Below are 16,954 nucleotides of genomic sequence, written 5' to 3'. Positions count from 1 at the left end.
CTGACCTCAGTACTAACCTCAGTACTCAGTACTCAGTACTAACCTCAGTCACCTAACCTCAGTACTGCCTTAGTTTTGTAAAACTCGGCAAACGTTAAATAACAGTTTAATTAATCATTCAAATACATCAATATCCTGATCATTTTTGTTAAATTAAAGCGAAGATATTGAGAAAAAAAGGGTAAAGAAACTTTTGAATAATCAGATGGTTCGAACCTTGCTAACTCGGCCAAGTCAGAAGTTCTCCTCAACTCCTACAGATGTTGCTGTTTAAGATTCAGCCACTGGGAACAAGAAGTTTTCCAAGTAGCACTGGCTATGGTAAGCCCGTAGGGGACTTACCTTGCACAGGAGCGGGGCTGTAACTCGATACATATTAGATGGTTTGACTTATATACCAAGATGGATGAGGTGAATGAAGAGTTGGTGGTTCTGCATTAGTTTGAAAGATGTACGTAAATGTGATCTTTGAGAGCGTTGTAATATGCGTCTGTTTAAGGACGAGGTAAAATATCTAGAAGGAGTAATACCATTGGACAGACTACATAACATTGTGGTGTAAAAGGGGGGTATATGCAAGTCTTTTAGTGTTAATCTAATTACAGAGTCAGTGGATCTAGCTCATACATATCCAAGGTTACTATAAGAACGGGAACACTATGCAAGTCACTCACACTATAGACAACAGAACCTAAACAACAAGAAACCTTCGAAGACACGTGGAAGGGAAAGCCAGAGACGGGAATGAGGTGATGTGTTACAAGTCCCCCCTACACGGTATAATAGAAAATAATCAGACATTGCGTGGTGCATCACCTGGAGACCAAAATGACTCATAACTGAGCACTTGACTCATAATGACTCATAACACTGATTCACACAGGAGCAGCGGGCCTAACACACTACCTGAATTTTACGACAGACTAATATCTGAAAAGAAAAAAATGGAAGAAGTTGAGAATAATAAAAATATTAAACATCTCCAAAGAAAAGGAAAACAGTCATAAGCAACTTAAACAAAGAGTCTTGGAACACACTAAACGCGGCCCATGACAAAGCAACACTGCCACTCAACACAGAGTGAAACACAAGAAGATTCAAATATCTGCCACAAAGCTGAGGTTGTAAGTACGAGATCTAAAGTGCTAGGACAATCTATAAGAAATCATTAGTTTGAATGGAGGAAAGAAGATCCAGATGAGACATGACTACGACGTAAGAGATACTGAGATATATTGGACAGTGTTGCAGCAGGAAGATGACAAGTCGGACTACAGGAAACTTAACAGCAAACTCATATTAGTAACATGTATAAAGCAATACTTCTCTTGTGTACTAGTTGTAAATAATGCTAATATGAGTCTGGTTTAGTCCACAGCTTTTAAAATAGATACGAAAGAGCTATAGAAAACGGAGAGGCAGAGATATATGGAGACGGCTCTAGATATCTTAAAGTGAAGAGTCAGTTCCCTAGAGTTAATCCTCCCTGCACTCAAGCACAAGTACACACACACACGCGCACACACACACACACACACACACACACACACACACACACACACACACACACACACACACACACACACACACACACACACACACACACACACACACACACACAAATACAAAGCAAATACTATTCATAATTTTAAAACCAGGTATGATAGGGAAATGGGACAGGAGTCATTGCTGTAAACAACCGATGCTCGAAAGGCGGGATCCAAGAGTCAATGCTCGATCCTGCAGACACAACTAGGTGAGTACAACTAGGTGAGTACAGTCACACTTTTCCAGGATGGAGTGCGCAGTAGCTGTCTACGTCCCCAGGTGCCTATTTGCGCTAGGTGAACAGACCCATTAGGTGAAAAAACTAAGACCTCCCAAGCGCTATCCATTCAACCGCGAGACTGTATGCGTATGTTATTTGAGCACGGGTGGGGGGGGGGGGATGGGGGGGGTTGAGCTCTGGCTCGTTGGTCCCGCCTTTCAACTGTCAATCAACAGGTGTACAAGTTCCTGAGCCTACTGGGCTCTATTATATCTGCACTTGAAACTGTGTATGGAGTCAGCCTCCACCACATCGCTGCCTAATGCATTCCATCCGTTAACTACTCTGACACTGAAAAGATTCTTTCTAACGTCCCTGTGGTTCATGTGGGTACTCAGTTTCCACCTGTGTCCCCTTGTTCGCGTACCACCCGTGTTAAACAATTTGTCTTTATTTACTCTGTCAATTCCTTTGAGAATTTTGTAGGTAGTGATCATGTCTCCCCGAGCTCTCTTGTCTTTCAGCGACGTGATGGGCATTTCACGCAGCCTTTCCTCGTAACTCATGTCTCTTAGTTCTGGGACTAGCCTAGTGGCATACCTCTGAAATTTTACCAGCTTCTTGTGCTTGACAAGATACGGGCTCCATGCTAGGGCCGCATATTCCAGGATTGGTCTTACATATGTGGTATACAAGGTTCTGAAGGATTCCTTACACAGGTTCCTGAAGGCAGTTTTGAAGTTAGCCAGCCTCGCATACGGCGTCGATGTTATTCTTTTGATATGGACTTCAGGAGACAGGTGTGTGTGTGTGTGTGTGTGTGTGTGTGTGTGTGTGTGTGTGTGTGTGTGTGTGTGTGTGTGTGTGTGTGTGTGTGTGTGTGTGTGTGCGTGCGCGCGTGTGTGTGTGTGCGTGCGCGCGTGTGCCTGAGTGGGGGGTAAGGAAGCCTGGCCACACCCCCCCGGCCACACCCCCCCGGCCACACCTCCGTCCCGCCCTCACTCGAGCAGCGCCCACCTGACGTACGTGTAGGGTCATCCTCTCTCCCGCTTACTCCGTCTCCAGCCTCGTCATCTTGGCACTTCTTGGCTTCTAATTATCAGAACGTCCTTCGTGAACACACGCCCAGCCTCCAGACGGCCAGGGCGAAGGTCACAATGAGCTTGTGAAGTGAACCAGCAGAACTATTGTCATGCTACGTGACCTATGATTGGCTTGCTGTCGTTTGTGCGTGTCGCGGCTCCGGGGATTGGTATCAGTGGTGTGTACAATGATTTCTAATCACAGTGTGGGGGTCAGGGCTCTTGGCGGGGCCCCCTGACCTGCTCCCATAAGAGTGTTGGGCAGGAATGGTGTCGCAGCACGCGCGTCAGGCTCAGGTCACTAGTGAGTGTCACTGACGGGGGGAAGTGATGAGCTCCATTCTTAGCGACATAACCGAAGAACCTTCCACCGTTGGAGCGTCCAGTGTTGGTGCTGATGCCTGGCTGGTAACTGCTCGAGCACACCACCTTAGTCAGGAGTCTCTGGAGGCGGTGCCTGCAGAGCCACACAACGTCGAACCGTTTAGCAACAGCCTGAAGGAGGCGAGAAAGTCCCCCACTGACCACAGTCTACGTACTGAACACTCTGTCACATCTCAGAAAAGCTTCAGCGACAGTGTGCTCGATTCCGAAGACGAATCTGATACTGCTGTAACGTTGGACAGTGATACTGGTTCATTTTATTCAGTGCAGTCCTTCGGCACGACTCTCCGCAATGACAGTGTTTCGTCCCTTGTGAATTCTGTGTTTCATAGTGAAAATACTCTCTTTGACTCTGCCCAGTCAATCGTCACTCCTCGAGCTTCCAAATGGTCATCGTTAAGCATCGATATTCCTAATGAGACAAAAGGCTACACGAGCCCATTAGAACGCCACAATAGTCTATACATACATCCTGGCAGTTTTCGCGCCTCTATTGAGGAAAGGGACTACGAGTCGTGGGAATACACAAGTTGCCCTGACCTCTCCCACGCTGGGTCTCGTCAACCTGAGGCCTTACCACAAGACGCCGCTAGCGTGGTAGCAAGACGCAACCGCCTATCGTTACGCTTGTCTCAACTAGGAAAGGAAGCAGTAAATAGTGTAAGTATGAGTGCCGTAGATGGACCTTCCTCTCCCAAACTAGTGGAAGATGCCGACAAGAAGAAAAAGGGACTCATGTCTACTTTCCGGAAGGGCCGTAAGACAGGCCGAAAATTGCGACAACAAAAGAAGCCATTGGAAGGTGGACTTAGTTCCCCAGGTACAGGAGTGGCCAGCGACACGGAGCAAGAATTTTACTTAGAGTCTGAACCCAGCGCTCCAAATAGCCCAGCTCTTGTAAAAAGCGGCGCTATTCAGGCAGATAAGGAGACAGAGCAGCCTGAGGAAGGTGGAGAAAAACAGGACACCCGCCCGGCGACTCACGAACGACTCAATGGCTCTTCATCTCCGAAAGGATCAGCGGACAGCAGCAAGACACCTTCTCCAGTGTCTAACAAGAGTTCTAAAATCGAAGATGATGCTAAGAAAGGAGATGAAAAGGAAGAAAGGAAGAAGGAAAAGAGCAAATTTGGAAGTTTTCTCGCTCGTAAGGACAAGAAGCAAAAATCTGAGTCTGGATCGAAAATTTCTATTGTAAGCAATGCGTCGGCAACGTCTTCTCTCGCCACTGATGCGTCGCTCGTCAGCACCGATGTGGTCGCAACGTCTGCTTCACCAGAGAGAAAGGCGGAGGTGAAGGAGGGTACAGTGAAAGATGATAACGACCCCTTAACCACAGAGGCTGATGTAACCAACCCCGACGACGCCGCCTCAACAGACTCCATGGACCCTTCCTTCCGCTCCTTCATCTCCAACGTCCAGTTTTTCAAGAACTGGACGGCAAATGCGGAAATACTTGCACAAGAGCCAACTGCTGAAGATAAATCCAATCCCGGTGTTGATGTGGCAGGTGACCAGATTGTGTCTGCAGAAGAAACATCGTCTGCAGTAGAAAAAACGGAGTCTGCGGAGCCACCTAATGACAAACCATCACCAACTAAGGTAACTTCTGGAGAGAGAACGGCAGTTAATGTCGTCCCCGATGAAAAAGAATCCCCAAAAGCAATTGATTCCCCGTCCCCTGATTTCAATGACAGGTACCCGAGGTCTCTGGCATCCGCTTACACGGCCACCACCCCACTCGTCTCCCCCTCTCATGTGACGGAGAAACCGCTTGATACAAGCACCATCTCCAATTCGCCTATTAGATCGAAATCCTCCAGTCCCGTCCTTACTAAACGTCTTTCCAGTGAGACCATTACATCCCAGTTAGACAACCAGCCGCCAGTTTCCGAGCGTGGCGGCGACACCTCGCCTCCACCCACGCCACCCACCGTCATGCCGCAGGAAAAGGAAGCCAAACGCATGGAAAAGACGTCAGAGGGTGTTAGTGTGGATGCGTTGTCGACAATTGAACCGGTGGTGGTGGCCCCTGGCACGCCTACTCCCCCATCAGGCCCTGAGGGCCATGGTGGTGAGCCATGGATAACCGCCGAAGGTGACCGGTCACGCAGCGAACACAACCCTCTGATGGAGTCGTCAGGGCACACCAGCGGTTCTTGGGTAGGGTTTCTGATGGTGATTTTGCCACGTACGGCGTATAGCTGTGAGCCTCACCTGAGGTGACGTATCTGCCCGCTGCTGCTGCTCCCCTTCCGTATCTAGTGCCGTAAGCGCCAGATGATATCTGCGCCTCGGCAGATGGTGGATATTATTATGCTTGTAGCTGCTTTTGTTTACCGTTGTGGACATGGCAACCTGCTTACTTGTTAGTTCTGCTTGTCGTACGTTCGTAGCTACACAATGTAAGGTGTTCGCATGCAGAGTAGTGTTTGGTGACTAGTTGTGGGTGGTGATTGTAACTGTGAGTTATGAAGGGGATTGTTATGAGTGGTGACGGTAGTTGTTGTGGGTTGTGATGGTGGTATTGGTGGTTGTTGGGAATGGTGAATAGTGTTTGTTATGTGTGGTAATATGTGTTGACACAATGGCGGAAGTTAGCAAAATTAAAGTCTGTGATAAAGAGGGTGGGTAGTTTAGTAAACAAATCTACCCATCATCCCCCTCCCCCTAACCCCCACTTTCCCACTAACCTCCACATTACTCATATACCCACCAACTTTTCCCACAAAATAACTTTTACCCTTAAAAATCTCCATTAAATGTAAACTCTAGTCTCCATCCTCCAGACTTTGATCTCGCTAAGCATTCCCCCGTGTCATTTTGCCCCCTTTTCTTCCTTATATCTATGGTCTATCTAAATCATACAAGCCTGGTGCTCCTCTTCGACCTGTTATGTCTTCAAGAGCCTCTGTTGGCTATCCTCTTGCCTCTTGGCGTGCCAAAACTCTCACTCCTTATCTTGGTACTTTTCCTTGCCCTCCTTCGCCACTCTCAAGACTCCATCGACAGATTGCACCTCCAGTCCTCCTGTTTGTTGATTCTCTGTTTACAAATTCTCTTAATCAGAAGGCGACTGAGAGCCTTCTTCATCTCCCGCTTCCATCTGCTGTCTTCCTCGATCTCGCTGGACTCTGTGTTAACTCCTTCTCTTTCGATGGTAAATTTTTATGTCGACCATTCGGAGTCGCTGTGGGATCTAATCTCCTTCCTGGTCTTGCCTCTCTCCTTATAGAATACCTTGAAACTATTTCCCACTGCTATATTAATATTCTTTTCCTATCATCCTCCACCACAAATACAGCAATGTTAAGTGTAAACAAGACATACAGCAACGTGTAAACAAGAGATACAGCAAAGTGTAAACAAGCTATTAGCAATGTTAAGTGTAAACAAGAGATACAGCAACGTGTAAACAAGCTATTAGCAATGTTAAGTGTAAACAAGAGATACAGCAAAGTGTAAACAAGAGATAAAGCAACGTGTAAACAAGAGATACAGCAAAGTGTAAACAAGAGATACAGCAAAGTGTAAACAAGAGATAAAGCAACGTGTAAACAAGAGATAAAGCAACGTGTAAACAAGAGATACAGCAAAGTGTAAACAAGAGATAAAGCAACGTGTAAACAAGAGATACAGCAAAGTGTAAACAAGAGATAAAGCAACGTGTAAACAAGAGATACAGCAAAGTGTAAACAAGAGATACAGCAAAGTGTAAACAAGAGATACAGCAAAGTGTAAACAAGAGATAAAGCAACGTGTAAACAAGAGATAAAGCAACGTGTAAACAAGAGATACATCAATGTTAAGTGTTTACAAGCTATTAGCAATGTTAAGTGTAAACGAGCTATTAGCAATGTTAAGGGTAAAAAGCTATTAGCAATGTTAACTGTAAACAAGAGATTCAGCATACAGTTCTCATACCCTCCATGGGGTATGGGATATATTCATTTAGCCCCTAGGGACTTGTGGTATGTTCCCATAGCCTCCAGGGGCATGAGACATGTTTTTATTCCCTATAGGAGCATGGGTATACTCCTATAACCTCCATTGGCATGAAGCATGTTTTTATACCCTCCAGGGGCTTGGGTGTATAGCCCCTAGGGGCATGAGAGATGTTCTTTCACCCTACAAGGGCATTAGGTTTGTTTTCATTCCCTCCAGGGGCATTGGGTATGTTCTTATACCCCTCAGGCGTATGGGTATGTTCCCATAGCATCCAAGGGTATAAGGTATAAGATCTAAGCAAGGCACTATGTTTATGGAAAGCTATAACAGCAACAAGTTTAATTTTACGATTCACAAGGGATGATGTTCAAGCTGACCAGACCACACACTAGAAATTGAAGGGACGACGACGTTTCGGTCTGTCCTGGACCATTCTCAAGTCGATTGACCATTCACAATCGACTTGAGAATGGTCCAGGACGGACCGAAACGTCGTCGTCCCTTCAATTTCTAGTGTGTGGTCTGGTCAACATACTTCAGCCACGTTATTGTGACTCATCGCCTGCATGTTCAAGCTGTTTTCGAACACTGCTTCACACACGCCTTCTGTTCCTATCACACCTCCGTAATTGTCTCCCTCGTGTACTACAAATTCTACAAAACATAGTAACTGACAACACAATCTGAATACCTAACCTAACCTAACCTAACCTAACCTAACCTAACCTACGCCTAGCCTAACTTATGGTAGACTAAGCTAACCTAGCAGATGTCTTACTATACGCAAAATTCTAATGTATAATAGTATTCAATTATATATAAGGAAAATATATTTTTTGAGTACACCGTATTCACCTAGTGGTATTTACCTAGTTGTGTTTGCGGGGGTTGAGCTTTGATCTTTCGCCCCGCCTTTCAACTGTCAATCAACTGTTTACTAACTACTTTTTTTCTCCACACCACACACACACCCAAGGAAGCAGCCCGTGATAGCTGACTAACTTTCAGGTACCTATTTACTGCTAGGTAACAGGGGCATTCAGGGTGAAAGAAACTTTGCCCATTTGTTTCTGCCTGGTGCGGGAATCGAACCCGCGCCACAGAATTACGAGTCCTGCACGCTATCCACCAGGCTACCAGGCCCCCCCCCCCCCCGTGCGTTACAACAGATGAATGACGTCTTTAAATCCATATAAACAACAACAATTATCTTGATGCTGTTGACTAAACCACACCTAGAAAGTGAAGGGACGACGACGTTTCGGTCGACTTGAGAATGGTCCAGGACAGACCGAAACGTCGTCGTCCCTTCACTTTCTAGCGTGTGGTTTGGCCAACATATTTCAGCCAGGTTATTGTGACTCCTCGCCTGCATCGTGATACTGATAATATTATTGTGACTGCAGGCCACGTCGAGCGCAGACAAGCGTGAGCATCTATACAAGATCTTGGTGATTGGAGAACTTGGTACTGGCAAGACCTCAATCATCAAGCGGTATGTTCACCAGTTCTTCAGTCAGCACTACAGAGCCACCATCGGTGTGGACTTTGCACTTAAGGTTCTAAATTGGGATAGCAACACTGTCATTCGTCTTCAGCTCTGGGATATCGCAGGTGAGAGACCATTTTAGAGCATTTGATGTAAACTGTTTAGAAATAAATGATTTTTTTAACTTTACCCTGTTAGGGAGAAGTGATTTAGAGGAATATATCGTGGAGCAGTTTCAGGAGGAAATGTTGATATAAATGTTGTATGTGTTTATCGCGTTAGAATGTGACTCTAATATTCAAGAAAGCTGCTATAGTAGAGTGAAAGATATCATAGATGTTGACCAGACCACACACTAGAAGTTGAAGTGATTCACAATCGACTTGAGAATGGTCCAGGGCGGACCGAAACGTCGTCGTCCCTTCAACTTCTAGTGTGTGGTCTGGTCAACATACTTCAGCCACGTTATTGTGACTCATCGCCTGCAGATATCATAGATATTCTTCCTGAAGATAAACGCACACTTTTGCTCGTTACTTCAACATACTTTTATTTAGGTTTTATGCATTTCTAAATATCTTCCTTCTGTGCTTAAGATTTACAATGGTTATGCGTACCAAGCTTGCCTTTTGCTTACCTACCCTCCCTATCTGGGGAAAGCGCTTAGATCCTCCTCCTCTTTACCCATTACCTTAGACCTCATTTTATGACGCGAGTTACTGTACTCTCCACATCTTATAAGAATACAATTTAACCATTTTATCCCAGCGTAAAACATTTTGTTCTTCAGGTCAAGAGAGATTTGGAAATATGACGAGAGTGTACTATAAAGAAGCAGTTGGAGCCTTTGTGGTGTTCGACGTGACACGGGCCCAAACCTTCGATGCTGTGGCCAAATGGAAGACAGACCTCGACACCAAGGTTACCCTGGCTGATGGGTCGCCCATTCCTACAGTGCTTCTGGCTAACAAGGTTTGCAACTGTGTTAATCCATTATTATTGATTGAGTTGCATTGTAGGGAAGTTACAAGGCCTCGTAACTTTTAGGAGAAGGTATTTAAAAAGCTATGATGATGGTGATAAAGTGTTCGGAGAGATCAAAATATTGCATAAATGTATATATCTTGAGGTTATCTTGAGATGATTTCGGGGCTTTTTAGTGTCCCCGCGGCCCGGTCCTCGACCAGGCCTCCACTCCCAGGAAGCAGCCCGTGACAGCTGACTAACACCCAGGTACCTATTTTACTGCTAGGTAGCAGGGGCACAGGGTGAAAGAAACGCTTTCCATTGTTTCTCGCCGGCGCCTGGGATCGAACCCAGAACCACAGGATCACAAGTCCAGCGTGCTGTCCGCTCGGCCGACCGGCTCCCTACGAATGTAGGAGGTAACATACATATGTATGTGGTTTTCTCATTCAAACATTAGACAACGGCCTATGGAAATTGACATATGAGGGGGTTTTCTAAGCAGTCTGTCCTCTTACAAAGAACGTCGTATTTCGATCGTAGGCGTTACATAAGGCCAAAAACTGTCGTACTTAAAGATGGAAGCAGCTCGTGAAAGTGACATACTGTCCCGTTTTCTGTTTTGGGTCCTCTGGTAGGTTAGGAGAGAACACTTTACCATTTTCTTGACGTTGGGAAACCTTAGGAGGACGGGCTGTTCTGAGACCAAAACACCATACAACGTTAAAGCTTTTCCGTATAGAATCTTATGAGAATTGGCTTTCAGATATAATACCTATGATTTGATTTTATATTTCTCTCGCTATTATTATCTGATGACATAATAATTGTACATTGGTGTTTAAGGGTTCAGAGAAACGTGATTTCCAAAGGTTGCTGATATTAATGTGTTCAGTATTGTAAAGGTCTCGGTGAGATCAGCTCTGTCATGTCTGGTTTGCAAAGTTGTTTTTATTGAATTTATCAGCCTTTCCTGGCATGACAACTGATTCAGGTGTGAGATGATTTTGTCGCTTTGCAATGATCCTTTTTCACTTTCACATACACCGGGCTTTAGCTGGAATTTGAAAATATTTGTCAATTTTTTTCCATTTTACAATGCATATACTATTTTCACGTTCGTATGTGCAAAATTTTGTATTCTGGATCTCATACAATTTTTCCAAAAAGGTTATTAAAGAGTATATAACACAACAGAAATAAACTAATAATGTAAATTTACTGACAGTGTGACCAGCCGAAGGAAGGCGTCGTGAACAACCCAGCTCGGATGGACGACTATTGCCGTGAACGAGGCTTCAGTGGTTGGTTTGAGACGTCTGCCAAGGAAAACATCAATATTGATGAGGCTTCTCGGTTTCTTGTCAACAAAGTAGGTTATCTACTATGGTTTAATGCTTTTATGAATTTTGGGGGGCAAAATTGGAAGCCAGATACTTTGGGACAGCCTCATCTAACTTTCCAAGATGATACATGGGAGTACGTGAGTGTAAGGCCAGTCGAGGTTAGCCCAAGTGCCATATTTTTAGAGGGGAGAGAGAGACCTGGGCACAGCTGGGTACCCCAACTAGTTTATTATAATAAAAATAAAAATCATTGGAGTGCTGTATAAAAAAATTCCTGCACAATAGTTGGAAGGAGAATCTCACATATAGCATGTACTAAATATTATTTATATCGTTATACTATCAACATGTCGTGTGGCTTACCAGTGCAACATAAAACATTTTGCATGCACACTCAAGTGTTCATACAAGTGTTGCATTGACCCCCTCTATTGGTGATCGACTCACATTTTTCAACAATTTACTACTGGAGAATTACTTATTTCTTCAGCAGAAATGTAATTTATTCCTGTTTCTCTCATTTCATTTCCTGCATTTCTATGCAATTTATTATTCATGTTTCTACAAACAAATTATTTACTTCTCTATTAAGATAAATTATTTTTTTATTTAATCTATTATTAAAATATAACTTAATTTGTTTTACCTATTATTACAAAAAAATGGGTTTATTTGCAGATACTTAGTAACGAGAAGCAGGGTATGATGATGACAGAATCTATGGACAATGACAAAATCTCTGTAGAAGGCAGGGTAACTTCTGACAACAGAACTGGATGCCGGTGTTAAAAGAAAACTTTATAATTATCTTTGCAATATAAACGCTATGCATTAAGCAGACTTGTATAGGAGCCAAGATCCAGTATCTTGCAACTCTTTACATAGACATATAGTATACAACATATAAACTATGAATTGCATACTAATGGTATATTTTCACAGAAAATTTATTTTGTGTGAACAAATATAATATGTGTCTTTTGCGAGATGTTTTGGTTAAAACTATTTAATTTTATAATAGTTTCGATTTTTTGAATAACTTAAAATGCTTCTGAAAGTAAAGAATCTATCTGAATGTTATATTAATCACTGCTCCACTGGGATAGCAATGATAGTCATTGATAAGTGCAAAGAAACTGTAATTCTAAGCTATGAAAATTAGGATGAATATGACAATAGATCTAGTTATCAGTTTAGGAAATTAATTCTAGTTCGTTCATAGCTAAATTAGCTAATAAAATTCTGCATTGTATATCTACTACCCAGCTTTTTAAAATGGAATAAATGTTAGTGATATAATGAATAATTGAGGTTATTTTTAATTTGTCATTACCTAGGACCGTATTATTTAACTTTTATACAAAGCATTTTGTCCCTACTTCAAAAAAAATTCAACTGACATCAGACAAAATTTTTTATGATTCTTGTGCTGTGTATTTGTTCTGATTGTTTAATAATTTTACACCACTATCAACCCAAATCCAGATTCCTACTTCATTGTATTATGCTTTGTACCTTCTTGTAAATAAATTGATAGAACCTAAGAACTTTATTAATGATTTTTATAAAAAAAATAAAATTACAAATTAAGAAGCTTTCAGTGAGATTTGTTATCAAAAAAGGTACATTGCATGTTCTGTGGAATATTTAATAGTATGTAAACAATCTGGAGTTCTCAAAAAAAAAATTTAAATTATTTTAACCTTCCAATTTGGTGATATAATGAAAATCTGGTATTTTTGTGATGTTTATATAACTTGTAAAAAAAATTATTTTAATCATGTAGATGATATTGCAAAAAGTGTATTGTATTCAATTTAAGTTCTTTGTAGTATATTTATGCATGGATATGTTTGCCATTTGACGTGCGTAATGTGGCAGCCATATTTTTATATGAATTTACATTGAATAGTTGGGTGATTTTTGACAAGCCACTGGCTTCCTGTTCCCATCGAGGCCACTGGAGTATTGGTGGGCCTCAGGTAAATTCAGGTAAATTATCTTCATATCAAATTAGTGCTTTCTGGACCAATTTCTGTGATATGTCATTTTGTACAAAGTCAACCACAAATGCATGATTCAGTATATATATGTTAACACTTAAAAGAATTCGTTATTTAAATACTCAGAATTAGTGCATATTCTTGAACACTGTTACAATGACGGTTCACATACAGAAAGTATTATACAAGTTTTATGAACAAATCCACAAGGGCCGTGACGAGGGTTCAAACATGACGAACATCGTGACGAGGCTTTATTTGATCCATCACGCTATTGTGATTTCTGTGTGTACAAGTTTTATCCTTGCACTTTGGTTGCCAGATTTTGACCATTTACAATTTAGAAGAAAGGTTCTGTTTTATTAAGATCTAATCATTGCATTGCCAGTAAAGTGTTCATAATTTTTAAATATGACAATACATTATATTCCATTCACCCGGGCTCTAGGAGACTCGAATCGTGGACCCCACACATGTGAGTGGGGTCCCCAATAAGTATATGACGTGGATCACTAACTCCTCTGAGCTTCAGAAGTAATCGGGGACAGTCAAAAACTTTCCTTATTAAGATCACTTAATAGCACGGTCGATAGAGCTTCAGCCTCACACGTGTGGGGTCCAGGGTTCGAGTCTCCCAGAGCCCAGGTGAATACAATGTTTATCTCCACGGAAGTGTGGATGACAATTGTACAATGCATTATACATTTGTAGCTAAAATCAGAAAATTCATTATAAAGAATAGGTTACAATCAACATCATACTATAATTTCATTGTTTTTTAAGTTTTTAATGACTTCTCACGATGCCTAGCAATACTGTATAAACATTGCTGTTGTCTTCCAAAATAACAGTTTTAAAAGTAAAATAACTGTGCAAGATAAGGTAATTATGAACACAGTGAAGATGTACAGTGGTGTAATTATCAGCAGAATATAACCATACAAGTATTGTATTTGTAATGTCATACTTAGGCCTACCATAAATTTTCTAAAGATTCATATTTCATACAACTCCAAACCATCCATTATTACAAACCTTAATACACGTCTTGAAAATATACTTTTGCAAGTTATGAATGTCATACAGTATGTAACATTTGCATCTTTCTAAGTAAGCAACGTTCCAAAACTTTAAATGTATTGTACATTGATTTTGTACTTCATTTAAACTCCTGTCCTATAGGCTGATTAATGCTAATCACCTTACTTTATAATTTTATAACTGAATCATTATGATTCTGCATTAACAGCCTTGGTACCTAAATTCCACCCATTTTACTCGTCCAATATTTAATACAAACTTAATATATGCTCTAAAGTAGATTTAACTTTGGATATTTAAATAAGACCTAGTTGTCATGCATGTTTCATTAAATTTTACAATGGGAAAGAAGAAATCTGAGAAACTATCTTTGCCAATACAATAGTTCGTACATGTAATATTATACAGATTCAATATACTTAGGAAATTTTGTTTACAGAATGTTGAACAGGAAAGAACAAAAAACTGAAATAATCCAGAATAATAAACCATAGATTATTTATGAACTATGTCCATGCTGAGCAACTTAAATTGTATGTTTATTTCCATAGAAAAACCATACAAAATTTCTCTATGATCATTGTGTAGTTTTCTGTCAGCTCCAGAAAGAATTAACGTACTCGGCTCCATCCCATAATGAAGTTCCATCTTCATTAAACATTCATTCTAAATTGCATCAAACATACACTCTAAATTGCACCAAACATACACTCTAAATTGTACCAAACTTATACTCTAAATTGCACCAAACATCACTCTAAATTGCACCAAACTTAGCATTAAACATACTCTCAAAATTGCATCACAAAATATACAGTACTCTTATATCAAATTATCACGTGTATTTATGTAATAAATGTAAATGTAAATTAACATAAAAATGTATTGAGTATTACTCAAACCATCACACCAGTAAATGTTTTACCGAATTCATATACCAGATACAGTTGGATCTGAGCTTGACGTGTAAATATTTTACTAAGATCATATACCAGACACAGTTGGGTCTGAGCTTGACGTGTAAATATTTTACTAAGATCATATACCAGACACAGTTGGGTCTGAGCTTGACGTGTAAATATTTTACTAAGATCATATACCAGACACAGTTGGGTCTGAGCTTGACGTGTAAATATTTTACTAAGATCATATACCAGACACAGTTGGGTCTGAGCTTGACGTGTAAATGTTTAACTAAGATCATATACCAGACACAATAATGGGATCAGGGCATGAAGTTTTACTGAGACAATACTCCAGAAACAATACAGTCTGGGCATTAAGTGTAAATGTATAAGTTCTTGTTAACCCAGTATTTTTTTTCTGTACAGAAATTGTTAAAAGTTTTATACCACCATTAGTTATTTAATAATTCTAGTATAGGAGGATATTGTAGTGTTTACAATGTATGTTGTAGCCTGTAATCGTCTTATAAATAAGGTATAGTGTGTGTAGCAATGCTGCATATATGTCAATAAATAAATTCTTCTTATATTATTTCTCTTTTATACAACATGAGTGGAATATACCTCAGGAAAGATGTATTGTATAAGTCCAGGGACGAGAGTTTGATCCCTTTACACAATTTCAATATTTACTCATAGACTTCGTCGCATTCTTGTGATTTCATTGTGAATGTTCACTGCAATCGGAAAATATGTGTTATACTCAATAAAGAAGTATGCATGTGATTAATTGAGTGTTTAATGTTTGTGTTTAATGAAATACACATATGTTATGAAGTACAAGTGTTTAAATGAAGTACAAGTGTTTAAATGAAGTACACATGTATTTAATGACGTACACATGTGTTTAATGGAGTGCACATATGCTTATTCATGCAAAGACCAATTATATTCGTATACACGTTATATAATTTGTATTTAGGTTTCCAATTATATAAGAAGATTCAAATCCAACACCATTTTCTCCGTTTATCTCTTCAGGAGTAATTTTGAGTTCTATATCTATGTTGAACCCTTTTGTTTAGTGATATTTCATCGATATATGTATAGCAGGTCTAGCAGTTAGGACTGTTTTGGGGACATACATTCATACTAGTCAGATCTAACACACGACGCAGCAAACTATTCCATGTAAAGTCGGAACGTAACTCTGCGTATGCTACTGTCCGTTTAAGTGGTTTTTTGAGCATCATTTTCACTGTCCACCACCCGTCCGTTTAAGTGGTCTCCAAGCGGTCTTGCCACTGTAGCATATAAGGTATAATGCCCCTCCCATATAAGGTCCGCTCTGCACGGCTCTTGTGACAGGACATACCCATGCTACACGTATCAGTAAGATCTGCCGGAACACTTGATATTTGTATACTATCAAAACACAACAAAATAAAATCAAATCGTAAATCATGTATTGGGTGCAGTGAACCAAGTACTCTCGTGTACCGCCAAACACACTACAGCAGCGTGCACCGATATGCACGCTACAGTACAGGAAACACACACCTGCCACAGCAAACACCTGCCACAACACACACCTGTCACAACACCTGCTACAACATTCGATGTGGGGATATTAGAAAAAAATACAGTAAAACCATTTACCGCTTTTCCAGGTATTCAGGGCCGGCGGACCTTACTCTCTGGAGGATTAACTCTTGTTTTTATAAATTTTGCCAGCAGTAAGAGGGAGAAATAGGCTAGACAGACAGACAGACAGACAGACAGACAGACAGACAGACAGACAGACAGACAGACAGACAGACAGACAGACAGACAGACAGACAGGCAGGCAGGCAGGCAAGAAAGCAGGTGGGTGCGACCAGTCGATGAATCATTAGTTCTTATAGACTCGTCGTTTAATTCTCTGGCTTTTCTTTATTCCTTTCCTTATTGATTGGGAAGTGGAATCACCTGACAATTCCCACACGGGGTTCGAACTGGCGATGCATGATTCAATAACTTCCT

The 16,954-nt window shown here is 41.1% G+C and overlaps 1 protein-coding gene across 1 annotated transcript; it reads left to right on the top strand.

Moving 5' to 3' along the window:
- Positions 1 to 2,762: 2,762 nt before the first annotated feature.
- LOC123765859 (uncharacterized) lies at positions 2,763 to 15,519 on the top strand. Its single transcript, XM_045754686.2, has 5 exons — positions 2,763 to 5,397; positions 8,589 to 8,796; positions 9,462 to 9,643; positions 10,866 to 11,009; positions 11,662 to 15,519. The coding sequence occupies exons 1-5, from the start codon at positions 3,181 to 3,183 to the stop codon at positions 11,770 to 11,772; spliced, it is 2,862 nt and encodes a 953-aa protein (XP_045610642.2). The 5' UTR covers positions 2,763 to 3,180; the 3' UTR covers positions 11,773 to 15,519.
- The last annotated feature ends 1,435 nt before the right edge of the window (positions 15,520 to 16,954 follow it).

Source organism: Procambarus clarkii, chromosome 37 (genome assembly GCF_040958095.1).
Source record: "Procambarus clarkii isolate CNS0578487 chromosome 37, FALCON_Pclarkii_2.0, whole genome shotgun sequence".
Taxonomy (NCBI): domain Eukaryota; kingdom Metazoa; phylum Arthropoda; class Malacostraca; order Decapoda; family Cambaridae; genus Procambarus; species Procambarus clarkii.
Note: the sequence above shows the minus strand (reverse complement) of the source record. Positions and strands in the feature narration are given on the sequence as shown.